Below are 23260 nucleotides of genomic sequence, written 5' to 3' on the forward strand. Positions count from 1 at the left end.
TTCTTCTTCTTCCTGCTCCTTCCTCCCTACCTCCCTTTCTCGCTCTTTCTTTCTTTCTCCTTTTTTTTTTTTGAGACAAGGTCTCACTCTGTGGCCCAGGCTGGAGTACAGTGGCACGATCATGGCTCACTGCAACCTCTATCTCCTGGGCTCAGGTGATCGTCCCACATCAGCCTCCTGAGTAGCTGGGACTACGGCACATGTCACCAACCACGCCCAGTTAATTTTTGTATTTTTTGAATAGATGAAGTTTCACCACATTGCCCAAGCTGCTCTTGAACTGCTGGACTCAAGTGATGCACCCGCCTTGGCATCCCAAAGTGCTAGGATTACAGGTGTGAGCCACCTCACCCAGTGTGACCTTATTTTCTTAAAACTAGATGGTTCATTAAGAATTAAGCAAATGGCATACTTTTGGCTTTTTTTTTAAATACCTCCTCTACTATAAGATAGAAAGTTAAATTAGAAAATGCTACAGCCTGTTCATATCATAAAATTAATTAGTTTAGAGGAATTTTAAGCCATTATTAAAATGAGATAAGAATACCTGATAAAGTAACAGCCATTTCCTGAAAATGCTTACCTGACACTTATCGAAAAGGAAAATATTATTCTAATGTGGACATATGTAACAAATATATAGGCATTGCTTAATATAAATTTTTCCTGAAGTTTTATAATTTTACTGATGGATATTTAAATACTCCTTTCTCCAAATAGTTTGTTTAAATCTCTTGAAATGTTTACAGCATTCCACAGTAACCTTAGTTAATTTAAATTGACTAGTCTGTATATTTAGATTTTCTACAAAATACGTGTTTTATAATCCTGAGTCATGCATGCATTATGACTTTCTTCCACCGATAAACAATTATTACAAGAACTTTGAAGAATTTGTTTTTGTAAAAATAAATGCAATCTAAATAATAATGCTTAGCTTTCCTACATAACAATTTTTTCTTTAATCTTAAATGATGCTCCAGAATCCCAAACTTGGGTGTCATCTCCTCACTTCCTGTCTTCTTTAGATCATTCAACACCTTGGGTCTGGAAGAGTTAATGGAAAACCTCTCCTCTTCCCTGTCACTTAAAATCTGGGGCTTCTCTTTGGCAAATTTCTCTTCAAAGTCATATTTTTATTTCATTTGAACTCATGAAGCATCTCGCTTATTCTACTCAGACTTTTTAATGGTAATTTGAAAAAATTACCATTTTTTCAAAAAAAGAAAGAAGAGAAAGAAAGAAAGAAAAAGAAAGAAAAAGAAAGAAAGAAAGAAAGAAAGAAAGAAAAAGAAAGAAAGAAAGAAAGAAAGAAAGAAAGAAAGAAAGAAAGAAAGAAAGAAAGAAAGAAAGAAAGAAAGAAAGAGAGAAAGGGAGGGAGGGAGGAAGGAGAAGGAAGAAGGAGAAGGAGAAGGAGAAGGAGAAGAAGTCAATAATAATTGTTTATGGTATAAAATAGAAATGGAGCTAGTCAGAAAGGGATGACTGGCTATGCTCTGTGGCTTAGATCATTCAATAATGCTCTTTCTTGAGCAATGGGAGGAAAGAGTGACCATAATTTACTTCTTCAGAATACTGTTTTTTCCTACTTCTTTCTTCCACGTAACCCTGGCTGATTTCTCCCTCCTCAAAGGTATTAGCAGACAGAATTGCTATTAATGAATTTCCTATTACAGAGCAATCCAAGAACTGGCAGGAACTTTTGGTAGGTAATAAATAATATCCACTAGCCTGCCTCTAGCTATAGCTCAAACAAGAAGATTCTTGTCTTACATCTCTTTTGTTATGTGATATAATATTCACTCCTGCTGGGAAACAGAGAATCAATTCTTAATTAAAAGCTCTGTTTTCCATTTTCAGGGACCTCATGGACTTCCTGGACCAAAGGTAATCCAACAAATCCCTTGATTATTTGATTTCTGCTTCCTTGATAATCATGGAGAAGCATGACAGAAGCATGTCTGTCCTGTCTTATTTGTCAAGTAATGTTGATAATCTTTGAGCCTTTAAGCATCCAGATGTTTAAATCTCATAACACAAAATGACTTATAACAAATTTAAGTGATCACCTGGAGATAAATTATTCCTCATTTTGCCTTTTTCCTGGTTACTATGTAAGCTTCTCAAATTATGAATCATAATGTACTCAAGTCAACCATTTAGAAGTGAATCTGATGAGATTCTCAGACTAGTCTAGATGCTTTTTTTAGTGGTGTCTCTAGCTGTATATTTGGATGTTAGTAATTGATATTTCTTGCTTGCCATATAGTCATACCACATCTAAATGCTTTGCCTCTCCAGCATCTTAATTTTGTATTTGCCCAGAGGTCATTGGTCTAGAAGTGGGTGGGGTATTTCAGGTGTGCTATACTGGGAAGAAGATCACAGCACTTACATGCATTCTATACTTTTGGGTTAAAAAGAGAACATGAGAGAAAAGCTCCTCTTTGTCAGAATTAGTGTAGCTTGCATGATGAAGATGGTCTCCACCTGTCCTTTGCCTTAGTCTAGACCAAGAGGACATCTCAGCAGATTAAAATAAGCCCTGAAAGACAAGCTCCCCCTTTCAGGGAACATATGTGATAAAGACTTATGTTCTAATCTCAATCTTGCCAGGCTGTATCACTTTGAGCAGATTATGGACCCTCTCTGATCCTTTATTTACTCAACTGGGTAACTCACCTTACAGTGCTGTGATAACTTAATGAGGTATGATTATAAAACACTTAGCAAAATATCTGGTGCAGCTGTTGATAAATATCAAAAGACAGCTGTTATTGTTGCTATGTGATACTTGGTTCTGAACAGAAAAATTCTATAACTCATCCTCAAGCCTGCTTGAAAGAAGGTTCATGAACTCCTGAGAGTGCCTCAGTAGTGAGCTGGTGCAACTAACAGGTAGGGGCTGGGAAGACACATAAAGGCAATGTTGGCACTAGGCGTCACAAAGCCCAGAGGCAGGCCACTGTCTCCTCGGGGGACGCTGGCTCTCTTTAGCCCACGCAGCTCTAGGGATGGTGGCAGGTATTGGTCTGACTCAGAAAATCTGGGTTTCCTTTTCCCAGTCAGGCAGGTGACACCCAGGAATGGGAGAAGTTCACGCCTCTTTATTCTTCTTAGACTACCTTACCTTCCAATAAGGCCAGTGAGTTAACAGTATCTCAGAAGCATCAATTAGACTTTGGGGTGAGAGTACTATCTGGGGGAGTCAGAAAACAGGAGCACCATCTATCAGCTTTGTGATCTTAGTAGTTATTTAATCTCTCTCAGCCTTTTTCCCCATCTGGACAAAATCAATGCTTCCTACTCTTGGATTTTTGTTTGTTTGTTTGTTTGTTTCAGATGGCATTTCGCTCTTGTTTCCCAGGCTGGAGAGCAATGGTGCAGTCTCGGCTCACTGCAACCTCTGCCTCCTGGGTTCAGGTGATTCTCCTACCTCAGCCTCCCAAGTAGCTGGGATTACAGGCACCCACCACCATGCCCGACTAATTTTTGTATTTTTCGTAGAGATGAGGTTTCACCATGTTGGCCACGCTGGTCTTGAACTCCTGACCCCAGGTGATCCGCCTGCCTTGGCCTCCTACAGTGCTGGGATTATAAGCTTGAGCCACCGCGCCCAGCCCTACTCTTGGATTTTAAGATGCCAACAAAAACCAGCCTGGTCATAATGACTAAGGATAATGTCACCAAGATATTTAATTTCATAAGTGATTCAGATATGCCATCACAGTTGGATTAGGAGATGCCCAAGAAGCTTTTGATTTCTAGAATGCAACAATTTATTTTGTCCATACAACTTCAATTCTTACTTAAATCATAAGTTTCAGATATTATAAAGTTGAAAAGACCTCATCGATATCTATGCAAGTTCCCTGATTTCATAGATGATAAACTACAGGCCCAAACAGTTTAGGTTATTTGCCCCAAATTACACAGCTAGTTCATGACACATCTGGGACTAGAACTTAGGTCCAGACTTGAAATTTGGTCTTTCTGTCACTGGATTTAACCCCAAGTACCTCAAGACCACTTGCTGAAAGTACACACACATGCAAAGCCACAGATCTCAAATTAGTCACTGACTATTGAGCCTTGGCCTTAATATCGTGTCCTCAATCAGTAGAATTCCCAGGATACTATCTTACCAACAACCGGCACATTTGGACTTCCTAGAGTGGCTGTGCAGCAAACATCCTATCTTCAAAATCCTGGATTTTTTTATGCCATGCCAATGTGTTTATCACTTTGCGACCCCCTTTGAAAGTTCAAATACATAACATGATTCCATGCATGAATCTAGCTCAGTGTTTCCCAGAATTTCCTGATAAGAATCACCTGGGAGGCTTATTAAAGATACCCATTTCTGTGCTACCATGGACTGGGTGGGGCCCTGAACTCTTTATGTTTAACAAGCGCTACACTGACTTACATCATTAGGCAAGTTGAGTAAATATTACCCAGGTTAAAAACCCCTTCTGTCATGTCAGTATAGCCTCTTCCCTTTCCCGTCCCAACCCAGCAAGACTCTATAGGGCATTTGTGTCTGAAATCATCTCTCATTCACAAGTCCTTCAAGATTTTCTTGGCAAATTAATGTCTACACATAAAAGTCAAAAATTATACAGGTCAGAACTTGATATCTAACATGTTGTTACTGATGGAAAATAGGTGTACTGTATTTCTTGGTTTTTAAAAATAGAGTCAATAATTTACCATTTACCGTGGCTTTTATAATGTCACCCTGAGTTAAATTCATACTTTCTTTATTCTAACATTGGGCAGATGGATAGTTAGTAAAACTACATTTAAGTTCTTTGATCTTCATATTTTCTCCTGGGATTGGTGATTTGTTGATTAGTCCATGTAGGGATCTGACTTGGCAAGGGCAGTGAATGAGGACTTGCTAAATGGCATTACTTCAAACATCAGCTGCTACATTTTTAGTTCATTCCGTTGGACAACATGCTTAAAGGCTTAAAATATCTGTCTATAACCCTGTCCTGCATATTCCAGTTTTCCATTCCAGCAGAGTGGGTTTTTTTTTTTCTTCTACTGAATCTTCTTCAGCATCCTCCACTCGATTGTCTTTGAATTATTTGATCATAAAAATGTAGTATAACATGAATTTCCTTGAGATAGAACTGAAAACTTTAGGAAATCAACCATACATATTTTTATTGTAAGCAGCACACTTTCCTGGGAATTTTGATTTCTAGAATATTAATTGTTGATGTCAGTTTAGTAACTAATTTTAACTTTAAAAATTAATATTTGGTGCAAGACAAATCTAGCCTGACTCTGCTGTTTCCTAAAACTGGAATCTGCAACTATTTCAGAGACTGGCTCTCTTCTCTCACAGTTTAAACACCCATAATAGCAACCAAAATTGGCATTTGCTTTTGCATTTAGGGTGAACCAGGGTTAAATGGTGTTAAAGGATTGAAGGGTGAACCAGGTCAAAAGGGTGACAGAGGACCCCTTGGTCTTCCAGTAAGTAAAGAAAACTTTCCATTTTAGTGCAAATCTCAGATTTTTCTTTCTACCCTACGTGATAACTGTAGTTTACTCAGCAGCTCGTACTGTTGAGGTTTCTGTAATTAGGAAACACACTATGTTCGAGGAGAGCTCAGCTCAGTTTTGTGTCTCTGATGCCTGCTTTTCTGTAAGAGGAAGACCCGCAACAAACAATGCTATAAATGTCCTGTCATTCTTCAATTACATACATGCCAACCTTCCTCTTTTAGGGCTGACAATTCTTCTCCCATTATCCCCTTCTTTTAAAAGTGTTGTGCTCATTATTTCATAGTTTCTCCCAAACACTTTTTATAGTCTAGTGCAGTTTAAAATGCCTCCTCAATTGTTTTTTCTCCTTGGATACCAAAAACTGTAGCCCTCAGTTGGTGGCAGGTATGGAATTGGCCATTGTTGATGGCGTGAGGTCAATGCTGTGGCTCCTTACATTAATCAATCATATCATGTTCTACGTGTTTTATGTTGTTCGTATTGAAAATTCCCTGTTATGAGGTTCTTGTGGCAATAGTGAGTAGTATAAAAGAAGTATTTTGCAGTTGTTTAGAGATTTTTATTTTTCATGAAGAAGGAATCTCCCCCTGGCTCTTCGTTTTCTTTATGTCAGCCTTCTTTCCACAACAACTAAACGGAGATTTTTAAAAAATTGTTATTACGAGGCTTTAATTTCAAGCCTTTAATATGCTACCTATTAGGTGAATACAGATACAAATCAACAAAGAACAATACAGATTACATGAGTAAAATATGACATAAAATCAGTAGCAGAATATAGTTTATACACAATTTAGGAAATCAACAATTTAGGAAATGTGGGAGGAAAAAAAGCTGATGACCACTTATTTCATTTTTGCCATGGGTATTATACTTTATGCCAGTTGATAGCAAGTGCCTTACATACATCCCACATATAGTAGATGGTCAGTAGGTATTTATTTATTGAATGACTGATGTAAACCTTGTATTAAAATATAGGTTTATTTAATTTATTTATTTTTGAGACAGAGGCTCTCTCTGTCACCCAGGCTGGAGTGCAGTGGTGCCATCTCGGCTCACCACAACTTCCATCTCCCGGGTTCAAGCAATTCTTGTGCCTCAGCCTCCCGAGTAGCTGGGATTACAAGTGCGCACCACCATGCCCAGCTAAGTTTTCTATTTTTAGTAGAGATGGGGTTTCACCACGTTGGACACGCTGGTCTCAAACTCCTGACCTCAGGTGATCCACCCGCCTCAGCCTCACAAAGTGCTGGTATTACAGGTATGAGCCACCAGCCCAACCTAGAATATAGGTTTAATCAATTAATCACACCAATTAGATCAATGGACTACAGGCATAAAACCTCTATAATTTATGTGAGTCATTAATTCAGCATTCTAGGTAGATATAATAGTATCAGTGTAAAATTATTACAATTTCACCATTTATTTTCTTTTTTCTCTTTTTGAGACAGCGTCTCACTCTGTCACCAGGCTAGAGTCTAATGGTACAATCATAGCTCACTGCAGCTTCAAAGTCCTGGGCTCAAGCGATTTATTTTTTTAAATATTTTACAGAGATTGGGTCTCGCAATGTTTCCCACGCTGATCTCTAACTCATGGCCTCAAACAGTCTTTCCTCCTCAGCCTCTAAAAGCTCTGGGATTATAGATGTGAGCCACTATGCCTGGCCTACATTTATTTTCAAATGTTATAATAATGGTAACTGAAGAAAGTATCAAAAGGCAAAAGAAAGTTTGGATTTTCTATTTTATTTAAACTTTCAATCTGATTTATTTAAAGTCTGCCCTAATTTAAAATTTAGGGCTATTGATAATTTTTATGGAACATTTAGCTAACAGCTGTACCTATGCTAACCTTAAACAAACGAACAACAATATACATTTTTATTGTAATTATTGCTAACAAAAGACATATGTAAGGCTGGGCACAGTGGCTCATGCCTGTAATCCCAGCACTTTGGGTGGCCGAGGCGGGTGGATCACCAGGTCAGGAGATCAAGACCATCCTGGCTAACAAACCCTGTCTCGACTAAAAATAATTAGCCGGGTGTGGTGGCGGGCGCCTGTAGTCCCAGCTACTTGGGAGGCTGAGGCAGAAGAATGGCATAAACCTGGGAGGTGGAGGTTGCAGTGAGCTGAGATCACACCACTGCACTCCAGCCTAGGCGACAGTGCGAGACTCCATCTCAAAAAAAAAAAAAAAAAAGATGTACGTAGGCCAGGCACGGTGGCTCACACCTGTAATCCCAGCACTTTGGGAGATCAGGAGTTTGAGACTAGCCAGTGATCTCCCAAAGTGCAGGTGATCAGTGGACATCAGGAGTTTGAGACCAGCCTGGCCAACATGATGAAACCCTGTCTCTACTAAAAACACAAAAATTAGCTGGGTGTGATGGCGCATGCCTGTAATCCCAGCTATTCGGGAGGCTGAGGCAGGAGAATCGCTTGAACCTGGGAGATGGAGGTTGCAGTGAGCCAAGATTTTGCCATTGCACTTCAGTCTGGGCAACAAGGGTGAAACTCCATCTCAAAAAAAAAAAAAAAAGTATGTATTTTGCAGTTATAGTATGGCTCATAATAGGATTATACAGAAGAAATTTTAAAATAAAAACTCAAAATACCCAACATGTATATAGAGTTTTCATCTGGAATCGATTTTTTTTTCCATTTTGTATTATTAACTGCATCTGAAGCATAAAATTGGGAAATAGTTCTGCGATCTTGACAAGAGAATTTTTAGGGCCAGTGCATTTTCTTTCTTAAATACTCCTTGATCTAACCAATATTTTTAAAGGACTATAAATAAATACTAGCGCTTTGAAACACAAAAGCCGTATCAAAGAAATAATTGTGCTTATTCTTGAAACAAACATTGAAAATGCCATTTTTTAATCATACACTATTTATGTGTAGCCTAGAGTTCAAAGTGAAGAAAAGCGTGCATTGTCTGAGAACATTAAATTTTTAAAGTTATTTCCCCAGTCGGGCTTTGATGCAAAGATTATTTGAAGGAATCGAGAAACAATTTAGTTTGGAAGTTATTTTTTGCTTGTTCGCACGAACTGTTTTCTGGCTTTTTCCCTTTCCTAGAAGTCCCTCTAGTGGAAGGTAGTGTGAACAGTAGGAACAAATGAGAAAACAATGAGTAATTATTGTTGATGTAAAATCCACCAAGAGTCATCCTAACATGTGAAAACCCTGCATTTGTTATTCATAAACACTATTTTAACAAGTATAACCAGAGCTCTTTTTTTCTCTCTGAAATGCTAAATTTGATTGATTATTATAATGAGCCCTTTTTTTAGCCCATTCTTTTCTCTTCAGAACCTAAAGAAATATATGGTGAACAGCATAGTCTTTAGAAAATGAATTTCATAGGGAAATTAGATAGAAGCCTGCGACTGTTATGAGTAACTACTTTGTAGCCCAGTTTATACACTTCATTAGCTTGATTTCTAAATAAGAATTTGTCAAATAGAAATGTCATTAAAATGCCATCATCTGTGGGGTGTTTGTCATGTGGTTTTTTTTTTTTTTTTAACTAACAATTTGTAGCAATGTGATATTCATCCCAGAACCCTGTAACTGCGTATTATGTTGTTTGAAGTGTTACATTTGTTCATCGGTACCTCATACTAATCTCTGTTCTTGTCATTCGTGTTACACCCACCAACCCTGCTACCAACCAAATCACACAGGGAGCATCTGGCTTAGACGGAAAGCCAGGATCCCGGGTGAGTCAGTCCCTTGTCTTGTTCTGACATGTTTTGTGGCTGTGAATCGTGCACTTCAGGACAGACCCCTTTGCTCCATGTCCTCTCATCAAATGATGAGGGTGTACTTAGAGCTGTCGTAAAAGGGGAAGGTGGACAAAGATGGCCGCAAAGAGGGGAAAGGTGGACAGAGGACGGTTGCAACTCTGTCTGGAGAACAGCTAAACTGCCAGAACGTCTTTCTGAAGCTTGTGTTCAAGTCTGGATAATTTGCTAGGTGGGAAGAATGACCAGACTAATGGGCTTCATTATCTTAGAATCCCGGACAAATTTTTCCAGAACCAGTAGACAGACATCCCCTACAATTCCATGAGAGCGGCCCTCTGAAAAGATTAAAATAATGTGAAATTATTGTAACTTGCTTTTCCTTTTAGACTTATGCCCATCAAATGTAACTTCTTCCTTGGCACTAACTTTCAATTTCTGTTCATAGAAATGACTTGTCTGTCTTCTGTCATTTTGTCTTTTTTTCTTTGGTTCTTAACAGCTCCAGCTCTTAAATTTCAGCCACAAATACTCAGTATTTAGAAGTCTTCTGAACGTGAACTTTGAAATCAGGCAGTAAGAAAAATATCAGTTAAGCTGATGAGAATTCGGCAACATTAGAATGAATTTTAAACTCTGAATTCTTTCTTATCACAAGGCTCTAACAGAATAAACCAGAATAGTAGAACAGAAATGGGAATACTAAAGAAAAATCATGCTGAAATAGTTCCAACATTTGCAAATATTATAATCCATTTTGTGTGAATCTAAACATAGTCATCCTGGAAATGAGCAAGTATACTCGAAGTCCTGGCTACAGTTTTAAGAATCTAAAAGAAATTCCCATCTTTTCAATTCTAAAAACTTATTTCAGGCAGTCATGATTTTCACTGGACCTCAGCGTTCTTACATTCATTCAAATATCACCTCTTCTCCCGCAGAAATCCTAATCCTGAACTAACCAGGGGTACAAAAGGGAATTCTATATTTAAGTTCATCTTGGCTGCCTGGTTTGTGAGTTGTAAGCCTAGTGACCAGCCACTGCCGCAGAATCTATAAGAATGATTCCTTTCCTGTAAGCGCCTGCTGCCCCCAAGAGAGCTGCAGAAAGTTTGAATTGAACAGTTACACACTGTTTTCATTTGCTTCATAATTTTCTTCTACTTGTGTAACTGTTCAAGCCTCTTAAACAGCTGAAAACAAGAGTTCAGAGCTTGCCCGGCTAAGGGTGGCAGTGACTGTAGAGAAGGGCTTGAGGAAAAGGTGACAGGAAGGAAAAACAATTACATTTTTCTTCTTAGGATTATGGGGCAAAGTGAAGATGCTCTATTTATTTATTTATTTATTATTTTTTGACACCGAGTCTCGCCCTGTTGCCCAGGCTGGAGTGCAGTGGCACGATCTTGGCTCACTACAATCTCAGCCTCCTGAGTAGGGGAATACAGGTGCCCACCACCATGCCCAGTTAATTTTTGTGTTTTTAATAGAGACGAGGTTTCACCATGTTGGCCAGGCTGGCTGGCCTCAAACTCCTGACCTCAGATGATCCACCCACCTCAGCCTCCCAAAGTGCTGGGATTACAGGCTTGAGCTACTGCACCCAGCCAATGATGCTTTATTTAGTCAGAGGAAAAAGATATAATTAAATATGATATGCAGCTTTTTGTGTGTACCTTTCATTGAAACATGCAGTTATATAATTCATCCTTTTTGCATGAGTTTCTTGAAAACCGCTGGCCTGAAATAATCAAGCATGAAGCACTTTGAAAGGAGATGAGTTGTCTTACTGGTATTCTTAGGCACCATTCACCTAGGAAAAATTCAGTATAAATTATAACTGCTATTCCTGCAGCCCTTGTGATATATCTCATATTATCTTTTTTTTTTTTTTAGGGAACAGATGGTCCTATGGGACCCCATGGCCCTGCAGGTCCCAAAGGAGAAAGAGTAAGTTGTTGCTGAGGTTATGAAGCTTGTACTAAAGAAAACACAGAGCATGGCTTTTCCATATTAGTTGAAGTGTTCATTTTTCAGAAGAAATAAAGGGCTATCTAATATTAAATAAAAAGAGATACCATCCTAAGTTCTATTCAGAGTCCTAATATTGAGAGAAGAAAACCACAGAGCATAAAATAGAACATGGCTGCCTTAATAAAAACAACACATACATTTACATAGCTAAAATAAATAGCTCAGATGATTCTTCTTTCACCCATAAGGAAGATATTTTCATTTGGCCTTCATCCAGAAAGTTGAAGTCAATGGAGCTAAAATTTCCAGGAGTATGTATTCTGGTTGATAATCTTTTATATAAAGCTACTGTACTCATTCAGAGTAGCTTATAACTTTTTCCAAAGGAAATAATGAAACCTAAGTATTCTTTTCTGCACAGTTACACATGCTCCCCCTTTTTTAAAGCTAAAGGATAGGCTGTTTTTCTTTAACCATAAGGAAATAATTTCAGTGCATTATAAAACAAAAACCTTTCACTAACCTCTCTATTGCTAGGCCACGTTTCCATATCTTTTGGGGAAAAAAAAAGACATTCAGAATGGAAGATAAATGGTCATCTACTTGAAACTTTCTTCTCTCTTCTCCCTCTCATGCTTGAGCTCTCTCGCGCTCTCTCTCTCTTTCTCTTTTTCTCCCACTATTTCTTTTCCTCACCTTGGAAATCTTAGAAGTATTTTTGTGTGTCTGAGTGAAATTATGTCATCAATTTCCCTACCATCCAGGACAGGATATAAAGAAAGTATTTTAATAGTGAGGGCTTCAAAATGTTGGAATGATTCACTGTGCAAGTTTGTGGTCTTTTAAAAACTAGATAGATTTCATCAGTCTGGGATAATTTGCTTTAAAAAAAGAGGGCCAGTAGTCATTTCTTTAACATACCTTCCAACTCTATAATTCTGTGTTCTGTAGAGTGATCTCATTCATTTGGGAAATATTTACCAAATGCTACGATGTGCAAAGCATGGTATCACTGCTAGTGTGAGATGGAAACACTCTCCTCCCACTTAGGCAAAGCCTATTTTGCTCATTTGCTTCAGTACATTGAATAATAAATACCATTATAATTGATTAATTATCTCCCGGTCTTTTATTAATATTTTTATTAATATTTATTAATATATACTGAATGCTGCAAAAAAAAGCAGCTATTCTTCTTGACCTAGAAGAGTTTACAATCTAATTGCAGAGAAAGAAAAATGCATGCAGGAAATAACCAGAGAATGAGGCCAAAATAATACAAATAGTACAAGCTGTACAGTGATGAAGATTGGCTTTATCCAAGAATGCTTGTAGAAAGAGATGAGTTCTAAGGGAACATATAATCTGAATGTGCAATTGTCATATTTCTAAGATCAAACCAATGACTTCTGAAGATCATCTTAATTAAAAATATTTAAAAGCTAAAAGCCTCAACGCTGCTGACGCATATTGGCTTTCAAGCATTGTATGAAGAAACCCAGCCCATGTACTAAAAATGGAGCAGCAAATCTCAGGCAGTCTTTTGGCAGAATGCCCTGGGGCTCAAGAGGGTTTACCATGTGGTAAATCAGCTGCTACTTCCGATAGCTCCACAATGTCACAAGAGTATCAGGTCTCAGTGCTGGAGCAGAAGTAACCAGAAGAGCAAATGAAATTGCTAAGAATTTGAAGGCATAGTTTCAGTCAAATGGTGTGCAGTGTAAAGTGTTACTCTTGTATTTACTCAGGATGTTAACTATCTTAACTGGATCATATATCAGTACTCTCCAAGTGCCCCTCACTGGAAGTGCTGAACTGGAGTGTGATTCTCAGAGTTAATTGATGGAGGCGCCATCTGGATTCTCTCGAAAAAGTTTCAAATTTTAAAGAAGTCAGAATCAGCAAAGGGAGGTGTTCTAGGATAACGCCTCAGTGTTGACGTGCAAATTAAAGAACCCAAATGAAATTAGAACAACCTAAAAGAAACCATGCATTTGACAGGCAATGTTATTCAAACATTTTCAAGTGTATGACTGACAGCATTAATATTCCACTCTGCAAGCACCTGATCCTCCCTACCTTAGCTGATTTCTTCATTTGGCTTTGGAACTCTATAAAGTGTATTAAGCTTGAGAGGTTGAAAAATACTTTTGGAATTGCTTAATCCAGGAAAAGGAGTTGTACATTCAAATCCCTGTGTTAATATTTCATTCCTAAAAGCTTTCAAGCTGGAATCATTAGAATGCTTTTTGGCTCTAAGTGACAGAACCCAAATTCAAAATGGCTTACACAATAAAGAAATACATTATTTTATATAAGAAAATATTCAAAGGAGGATTCTAGGTTTTGCTTGGGAGCCCTTTTCCACATGTTGGCTTTGTCTTCTGACCATAGACAAGCTGGGCACAGTGGTCCAAGCATCCTCTCTAGTGAGACACCAGCAGAGAACGGAGAGACTACCCCCATGTCTCTTCCTGAGCAGAGAGGAAGCTTCCCCAGAGCTTCCTGGCTGATGCCCCTGACACCTCATTTGCCAGCACTGGGTCAGCTGTCCACTTCTGAGGCAGTAACTGGCAAGAGAAATGGAATTGTCGTTAATAGCTTGAAGTAATTATTGGGGGTGGGCTGTTCTAGAAGAGGAGTTTCACAGACACCTGTTTTAGTGACAGCTTTATTCAAATAAGCCATAGTATATTTGTTTGAAGAATAAGACAAAGCCAAGATTCTCAGCGGAGAAGGGAATGGTTATATCAAAATAATCTATGGAGATTTTTCCAATTAGACCCATTCTAATCTGTGGAGTTGTTTCAGTTATTTCAAACTAGACACAGTCCAGTTTATGTGGATCTTTCCTTAAAACCCTCACCTCCCACTACACGTGCGTGCATGCGCACATACACACACACACACACACACACACAGATAGATTAGATAGATGATAGATAGATGACAGATAGATAGATAGATAGACAGACAGACAGACAGACAGACAAACAGACACAGACTTACACACACACATCTTACTAGTTACTTTGTTTGGTTGTTTTTTTTGAGATAGGGTCTTACCTTGGTCCCCAGGCTGGTCTCAAACTCCTGGCCTCAAATGATCCTCCTGCCTTGAACTCCCAAAATGCTGGTATTACAGGCATAAGCCACTGCACCCATCCCTTGCTCCATTCTTAAAGGGATTGTTTTTGATATTTCACTATTAAGTCCTATGCTGTAGATATTTTTTATAGGTGTCTCTTAACAAGTTAAGAAAATTCCCTTCTTAAAAAAATGTTTAATGTTTCATTTAAAATCTGGCCACTGTGCTGAGTGCAATTGCTTCTGCTTTAGTAATAACCATAAAGTAATAATGAGTAAAAAGTTTAAGCTTTTATCATATTTATTTTCAGTAATCTCACCTGTACCATATTGCCTGTAGGTGACAGTGTTAATTAGTTCCACTGACCCCTCAAATTTAGATAAAGAAAATGCCAACAGGGACCTGAAATTTGCTCACATGGGAATCTGGAGAAACACAGGCATATCAGGTAGCTCTGCAGGCACTGTTATCAGCTGAACCTGGTGTTTTGCCAAGAAAAAAGATTTGCTAACCTTTAAACTCCTTCAGGGGTATGATAAAAGGAGATAAGATTTTCTGTTTGGCTACTTATATAAAATCACCATTACTCCTGAAGTTTTCATACTAAATACTGACAAATACTTCAATTTGGAGATGGCAGCAGCAGAAAACACCATTTGAAATACAGAACATCCCTTTCTTTAACATCACAATTATTCTATTCACAAGATTACCTCCAATAATACTTATTCTTTATAAGCATTCAAGAATATCATGTAAGATGGGGAAAGCTATTCTATTTAAATAAGCACTTGGAGAGAAAGTGAGGAAGATAACATATACCTACTTTATCTAGCATTCAGAGGGGTTGAAAGTTTTTAAACCCTTTTTTTTCAAGCCAGGCATGGTGGCTCACCTCTGTAATCCCAGCACTTTGGGAGGCTCAGGTGAGTGGATCACCTGAAGTCAGGACTCCCAAACCAGCCTGGCCAACATGGTGAAACTCCGTCTCTACTAAAAATACAAAAATTGGCCAGGCGTGGTGACAGGCGCCTGTAATCCCGGCTACTCAGGAGGCTGAGGCAGGAGAATTGCTTGAACCCGGGATGTGGAGGTTGCAGTGAGCCTAGATTGTGCCACTATACTCTAGCCTGGGCAACAGAGCAAGACTGTGTCTCAGAATAAAAAATAAATAAAAAATACATAAATCCTCTTTTTCAGAAAGGAAGCAAACTGTGTACATGATTATATAGATTTGCTTTGACTCATTCATTCAACAAACAGTTCCTGATGTGCCTAACACTATTCTAAGCTATGAGGATGCTATAGGGAACAACAAAGCTAGAGGCCCCAGAACCTTCATGTGTGTATTCTAGTGAGGGTAGCAGAGAATAAGCAGGTCACGAGCTTTATGCATCTTCTGGTGTCTAAGGGCTGTGAAATAAAATACAGCTGGTGGTAGGAAGTGGGCAATCAAGGAAGGGTTTCCCTGAATAATTGTTTTTTGATAGAAGAAAAGACATTTCAGGCCAGGCACTGTGGTTCAAGCCTGTAATCCCAACACTTTGGGAGTCCAAGGTGGGAGGACTGCTTGAGGCCCCAGAGTTCAAGACCAGCCTGGACAACATAGTAAGACCTCCATCACTACAAATAATTTAAAAACTACCTGGGCATAGTGGTGCTTGCCTGTAGTCCCAGCTACTCAGGAGGTCGAGGTGGGAGGATCGCTTAGGCCCAGTAGTTTAAGGTTTCAGTGAGCCGTGATCATACCACTACACTCCAGCCTGAATGAAAGAGGGAGACCCTGTCTCAAAAAAGAATGGCACTTTATTCTTACATTTAAAGGTGCTAACAAAATAATTAGTAACAAATAAATGCTTCACACTAATGCCAAAGAAACCCAAGTATGGTATCTGAGATATACAAATGCTTTTGCACAGCTGGCCAGCGGCAATCTTGTGCTGCCCCTCTTTCAAAGGTGATTTAGCAAAAGATGCTACTGTAGATTACTTTCCAAATATCACTGGCAGTGACTCTGTAAGAGCCTAAATCTTTGAGATTTTCATAGAATGGTCCTTGAAATAGAGGCTTTAGACATCGGGCATGAGAGGGAGTGTGTGAATGGGGGTGTGTGTGTATGATTTGAACTTTCTACTTTTCATTTTAGGGTGAAAAAGGAGCTATGGGAGAGCCTGGACCAAGAGGGCCCTATGGGCTGCCTGTGAGTTCCCGGTCACATGCACATCCCCACCTTCCGCATGCATAGATGACCAGTCACTGACACGGTTAACCCTTCCCTTGTGGCAGACTAATGTTAGAGAAGAAACAGCAATCCACTCATTACCTATAAATCCAGTAATTCCATGTGCTTCACAAATAGGTCATATTCAGTATCTTGCCCTCTTATCATGTACAGACACATATCCAGGCACTTCACGAGATTGACAAGATCAGAGTCTGTCTCTAGAATAAACTGTTAACCCAAGAACAGGATCCTGTCAGAAGATGCCCTCCCTAGGTCATCTGACTGGACACTCATAACTGGTACTTCCTTGGAAGGTCACTGGATCCAAAAATGGCTGTGGAAGCTTCATTGAAAACAGCCTTCTTCAGACTTTATCTGTTCCTATAGACTATTTACTAAAATGACTCTTGCTAGTAAAAAGTATTCCCCAAATTACATTGATATTTATGACGACTTGATGTTTCTGACTTTCTAAATTACTGTGATGACAAATGATCTTCAGAACATAGAACATTGATAACGTTCTGTCTTCTGAAAATTATTATTATTATTATTATTATTATTATTATTATTATTTGAGATGGAGTCTTGCTCTTTTGCCCAGGCTGGAGTGCAGTGGCGTGATCTTGGCTCACTGCGACCTCCACCTCCCAGGTTCAAGCGATTCTCCTGCCTCAGCCTCCCGAGTAGCTGGGATTACAGATGTGTGCCACCACGCCCAGCTAATTTTTGTATTTTTAGTAGAGATGGGGTTTCACTATGTTGGCCAGGCTGGTCTCAAACTCTTGACCTCAAGTGATCCGCCCTCTCAAAATAAATCTCAAAATAAATCGGCCTCTCAAAGTGCTCGATTTATAGGCATGAGACACTGCGCCTGGCCTGAAAATTCTTAATTACACAGAATTCATATTGAGACCTCTGATTTGCTTTAAAAATATCATCTTGGGAATGATTATAATTGATTCATTAAGATAGGGTAGGATGACAGTAGAAGCATATGTTGCATTAAGGGTTTTAACCTTTCCATATCTCCCACATGCTTTTTATGAATTGAAATAACAAACATAGTCCATGATTACCTCAGTGCTAAATAATAAAAAAAAAAGATGCTGATTTTGAAATAGGTTTCAAAATCTAATTGATGGAATCAAAGTAGCCTTTTGTGAACTTTGGATGGATCCATACTATGACACAATAGGGTCATCACCATGATAATCTGCACCATGGGAGTGAATTTATCATTCTTGCCTAAGTCTTACGACTTTTAAAAAAAATATTTGGGGATTATTCATTTACAAAGCTTACTTAAAAACAGCTTTTCAGTTGCAATCTTCACACCCTTCGTACATGGTGTGCACATCTAGCCAAATTAAAACTGTATTTCTACATTCTTTACTCATTTGTGAGCTAACTACTAAGTTATCGAATTAAAGTAGCATTGATTCATATCCTCTATTAGTGCTGGTATGTTTTTAATTCAACTAAACAGTATTTTTGCTTTTAACTTAACTCCTGGACTGGTAACTTAGATACCAAGGTTTAAACACCAGCAGAATATTAGTCTATTTAACCCAATATATCATATAAAATTTTCATGACCCTTAACTTTAACACTAACAGTCACTAATCAACTAAACAGTATTTTTGCTTTCAGTGTAACTCCTGGACTGATAACTTAGCTACCAAGCCTTAAACACCAGCAGAATATTAGTCTACTTAACCCAATATATCATATAAAATTTTCATGACACTTAACTGCAACACTAACAGTCACTAATCCAAATGAGAATCTTTTTCACATTTCTGAAGTATTCTAGTACTAGTGTTGCATGTTCAGACAGCCTTAAATAAATCTATAATCTATTCATAAAACTTAGAAACACTAATGTAGCTACTATGGTTCTTTGGCAGGGGAAAGATGGAGAGCCTGGTCTTGATGTAAGTAATAAGTACAATAAACATCATCCTATTATAATAGATGTTGATGGTCTCCATCATCAATAACAAAAAGAATACTTATTTTCTGTGCATATAGGTATGCATAGAACATATATTGCTGTGCATGTAAACAGCAATATACAGTAGTGTTTGCATGAGATAAAACAGAAAAGCAAAAAAACACAATTATCTTGTATAAAATTAATAACTAGTAGTGGATAGTGGCACTTCAAAATACTTTCCCAAGTTGAGGATACTCTTAACATCAGTATGACCTATTTATGAAAAATATGCATAAAATCAACATACTTCTCACATGCTATCCTTACAGAATGATATGTTTTTTTTCTCAAAGCAGTTAGGCAGTATTTTTTTCCTTTAGCATTTAGTCCCTATATATCTTATGCTAATATGTTTCTGTGAAAATAGAGAATGTCAAAAGCAAATGCCTCTAGACACAATCACTGCTCATCCTGTATTACATGAATAATGAGAATACCAAAAGTAATACAAATACTAATTACTGTTTATGAGCACCTGTTATGGGCAGGCATCATTCTGGTACTTTGTAGTGCATCACCACATTTAACATTCACAACAGCTGTTTGGTGGATATCATTAACCCCATTTTACAGTCAAGGGACTAAAGTGCAGAGAGGTAAGTGATTTGCCCAAATCTGCACAAATCAGTGAACTTCCAAGAATTCAAACTAGTATCCTGATATTCTTTCTACTCTCTACGTCTTAAAAGAAAAAGCAAGCAACCTGTTGTGTATAGATAATTGAGACATTAGAAAACTTACATTTCTAAGCACTGCTTTATTATCTCACCAGTCTTAAGACTGGTGAGCCATTTTGTGTTATATTTAAGTTCAGAAATGTAAAATCCTAAAATATTTGTTTCTAGATGATTTTGCCACTATTACACCAATAGATCTTTTTGGTTTGCTTTTTATCTTACAGGGCTTCCCTGGTCCACGGGGTGAGAAGGGCGATCTAGGAGAAAAGGGAGAAAAGGTAACCTCTCCATCCCAGCATATACCTTGTTTGATTCTTCTCCTGCTGTCTGCTTTGCTGTTCAGCTTGTGTGATTCCATTTGACACTTAATCTTTTTCCATCCTGTGCTCCAAAAACATACTGATGCCTGATTTAAGGAATCAGGTCTTCAGAGACGAATGAAGAAGGCTGTGCTGCCAGAGTAAGGGCGCTGCCTGGCATAGAAGAAAAAATTATTATCCCCAGATATTCAAGCTACAGTTTTTCAACCACCTGACACCAATTTATTGAAAAGTAAAGGATTTTTGAAAAAAATTATTTTAAAAAGTAAAATTAAATGGCACAAATCTGCAATGGTATTTGGCAGAGCTCATTGAACCCTGCAAAGCCAGCATCTCACTTGTCTTCACTACTTCCCAGTAGAGAAATGGAGATATGTTTTGTACCTTGATATTTTTTATTTGAAAATGGAGGAGAAGCAGTGTGACTGATACACTACAGTAAGTTCACTACGCAGGACTAGGACTTGCCACTTTCAGGTTCAGAGCAACATGGATTTTTAAAACGGAGATATTGGTGTATTTTATGAGGTTGATTTTGAAGTTCTATCTCTGAACCAGCAGCTCCATGGTCTTTAGGAGCCAATATCAGGCAATATGGTTTTGTGACTTGAAAAGAAAAGTATGGATTTTAAAAGCCATTTTTTCCTTTCTTCTCCTTTGTTCTTTTCTCCTCCCCCTTCCCTCCTTTCCTTTTCTCTGTTTCTTTTCTCTCCTTCCCTCCCTCCCTCCATCCTTCTCTCTCTCTCTCTCTTCCCCCACCACTCCTTTCTCAGTATTTTGCTTGGGTCTTTCACCTGGTAATAGATCTAAGGAGAATTTTTTACATTGGACACAACAAAAGAAGCCATCAAAAACTCAATCCCTCAATAGAATAGTGAAAATCTTAAAGTGGCTGAAACTATATTTCACAGTACAAATTTAAACCTGTTATATTTCTCAGGTTAATTTATGTCCCTGCTCTCTTTAACCCTATCAAGTCTCTTGGACAGTGACCTTCATAGCTGTTGACAAGCAAGGCTAAATGAGAGTTGTCAAAGAAAGAAGATTATTAAGCTTGTGGTGTTTTAGGCCTTAAGCATTGCTTAGACTCTCCCCCCACCCGTTGGTAAGACAGCCCGCGTAAGTGGTTATCTGAAAGCCCCGTCATCATCACCAGTATCATCACATTTACTGAGCATTATGTGCTTTCCCCAGGGCTTTACATATGATAAGTCTTTTAATCCTCATAACAACCCCTGAAGTTGGCATTATTTTCCCCACTTCACAAACAAGAAAACTGAGGTATAAAAAATTCTTTTATTCTGAATTATAAATTCTGACTATAAAATATATATGTTTTGAGATAAATTGTGCATATAAGCTTTCAGCCCAAGATGAGTGTGTTTTAAAGATGATATGTGGCTGGGTACAGTGGTTCATGCCTATAATCCCAGTGCTTTGAGAGTCCAAGGTAGGAGAACTGCTTAAGGCATAGAGTTTAACACTAGCCTGGGCAACCCATCTCTAGTGAGACTCCCAGCTCTGCTAAAAAATAAAAAAATACGGTGGGGCATGGTGGTGTGTACCTGTAGTCCCAGCTACTCCAGAAGCTGAGGTGGGAAGATCACTTGAACTCAAGAGTTTGAGGCTGTAGTGAGCTATGCTCACACCACTGTACTTTAGCCTGGGTGACAGAACAAAACTCTGGCTCTAAAAAAACTCAAAAACATATATATATATATATATATATATATATATATATATATGCATTTTATATTTACCTAATGGGTTATATGAGTCTAAAATCTTAATCACGCAAAAACATATTACTGCCGGGCGCGGTGGCTCACTCCTGTAATCCCAACGCTTTAGGAGGCTGAGACGGGTGGATCACTTGAGCTCAGGAGTTTGAGACCAGCCTGGCTAACATGACGAAACCCTATCTCTACTAAAAATACAAAAATTAGCTGGGGGTTGTGGTGGGTGCCTATAATCCCAGCTAGTTGGGAGGCTGAGGCAGGAGAATCGCTTGAACCCTGGAGGCGGAGGTTGCAGTGAGCCAAGATCACGCCATTGCACTCCAGCCTGGGCAACAAGAATGAGACCCTGTCTCAAAAAAAAAAAAAAAAAAAAAAAAATACCATTAGGAGGATACTCATGTTTACGAGAAAGAAATTACCAGCATTACAGCATAGGAAAGCATAAAAGCTAGAAACTTGATCCTCAGAATAATGTTAATCACCCATACAAAATATTTCCATGTTCAGCTGCCATGATTAGAAGTTTTAAATTTACAAAAATTGATTCTAAATGAGAATAATTCATGTATATAATTATTTGACATGGGAAATAAAAGTTATCAAGAACTCTCATGTACTGATACCCACAATGGCATGGTTTTGTATTGCATGGGGAATCAGTACATATTACAAAACAATGCTGACTAATAACAACATTGGCACGTTATTCTTCATACTGTAGTGTTTCTTTTCCGTAAAGCTTGAGGCTCACTAAAATATTACTGAAAAATGATTCCTATAGTCTGGCACAGTAACATTCATATGACAACATTTTTCTGTTGAGTGGTTAATCTGAGTTGATTTGCCAATCAAATAATGAATTGAATTCCAAAGTAATAATACCCAACACACCGGTCTCAGACACACCTATGTGAAGAGTCCACTGCCCTCTGGGAGGGAAGAGCTCACCCAAATGAGTTTACATCAGTTTTATCTCATGGTACTGAAGTGATTTATTAAGGAAGGATGTTGATCCATCTTGAGTGAGTGACCAACTTACTTCTGAATGTTCCTCCCATCTTACTTCCTATCACAACTGCTCTCATTTCACCCTGGCTTCTGGGGTCATCATTGTCTTTGATCATGATCAACTAAGCCACAGAGAATGTCTCTTTGCCCCATATTCAAGAAATCCAAGTGTTTTTGATTCTGAGCCTTCTGATGCAATCTTTTTGGCACACAGGAGATAAATGAAGAGCTTTTGCTCATGCTGTCAGAATGAATGTATTAATTTGAATGCACATCTCATATATTTCTGTTATGTGTATCTCTTTTCACCTTTCAATATTCATGTTGCTTTGCTTCAGAGATTATTCAGTTTTATTGTAACTCCCATCCTGATTGCAGAATGAATACATTTTTTTAAGTATGTATTGTATAGCATTTTGAATTCTGCACGGCACTAACTCCCTGTCTATAAATATGCAGAGATATTGATGTTAATATAAAACAGCTGAGGTGCATTCCTTCCTTCTCCTCCTTTTGCCTCCTTTCCTTAATTCCTCTGGCCCTATGATCCATGCAGATTTCCCACAACCTTTACCTTGATTCCTAAATACTAATTTCCATATCTACATTCCCACTATGTAATTATCCTGCCTACCTCATTTTACTGAGTCCAAGCTGCTTTTCCTCTCCTGAACAGATTTTTTTTTTTTTTTGGCTTTTGTCACATTATGAGTAAGCTGGAAACTCATTTACCATTGTAAATACATGGCATGAGATCAGTAAGAGAGTGAATTAAAGAAGATCCCTAGGTTTATAAATAAGTCGATTTCTCCAGTTGGCATTGCTGCAAACTATTAGCACTTTTAACATTTGTTACCTGACTTAATAAGGAAAGTATTTGCTTTTAGTTTCTTTTAAATGTTTTGCTGTAACAAAAGGATATAAAAAATATTAAAAGAAATAGCATA

General features: G+C 38.2%; 1 protein-coding gene and 1 long non-coding RNA gene across 19 annotated transcripts in view; one reads left to right on the forward strand and one right to left on the reverse strand.

The window, feature by feature from the left end:
* LOC105486272 (collagen type XXV alpha 1 chain) overlaps positions 1-23260 on the forward strand; it is a 507117-nt gene that overhangs the window by 472799 nt on the left and 11058 nt on the right. For 10 of the 17 annotated variants that reach the window (XM_071093207.1, XM_071093213.1, XM_011749083.3 and 7 more), the window contains 7 exons: positions 1861-1887; positions 5410-5490; positions 9227-9262; positions 11180-11233; positions 16492-16545; positions 18481-18507; positions 19471-19524. In XM_071093207.1, the coding sequence (XP_070949308.1) occupies positions 1861-1887; positions 5410-5490; positions 9227-9262; positions 11180-11233; positions 16492-16545; positions 18481-18507; positions 19471-19524 (333 nt within the window). Of the gene's footprint in view, positions 1-1860; positions 1888-5409; positions 5491-9226; positions 9263-11179; positions 11234-16491; positions 16546-18480; positions 18508-19470; positions 19609-19662; positions 20470-23260 lie in introns of those variants that run through there. The other 7 variants (XM_071093205.1, XM_071093210.1, XM_011749078.2 and 4 more) reach the window with 5 other exon arrangements.
* Positions 1-23260, reverse strand: part of LOC105486271 (uncharacterized) — an 84899-nt gene that overhangs the window by 5682 nt on the left and 55957 nt on the right. For both annotated transcript variants that reach the window (XR_011621110.1, XR_011621109.1), the window contains exons 2-3: positions 19550-19719; positions 10960-11096 (exon numbers count right to left, since the gene is read on the reverse strand). This is a non-coding gene — a long non-coding RNA (uncharacterized lncRNA). The remainder of the gene's footprint in view (positions 1-10959; positions 11097-19549; positions 19720-23260) is intronic.

The sequence above is a fragment of the Macaca nemestrina genome, chromosome 3 (assembly GCF_043159975.1).
Source record: "Macaca nemestrina isolate mMacNem1 chromosome 3, mMacNem.hap1, whole genome shotgun sequence".
NCBI classification, from domain to species: Eukaryota; Metazoa; Chordata; class Mammalia; order Primates; family Cercopithecidae; genus Macaca; species Macaca nemestrina.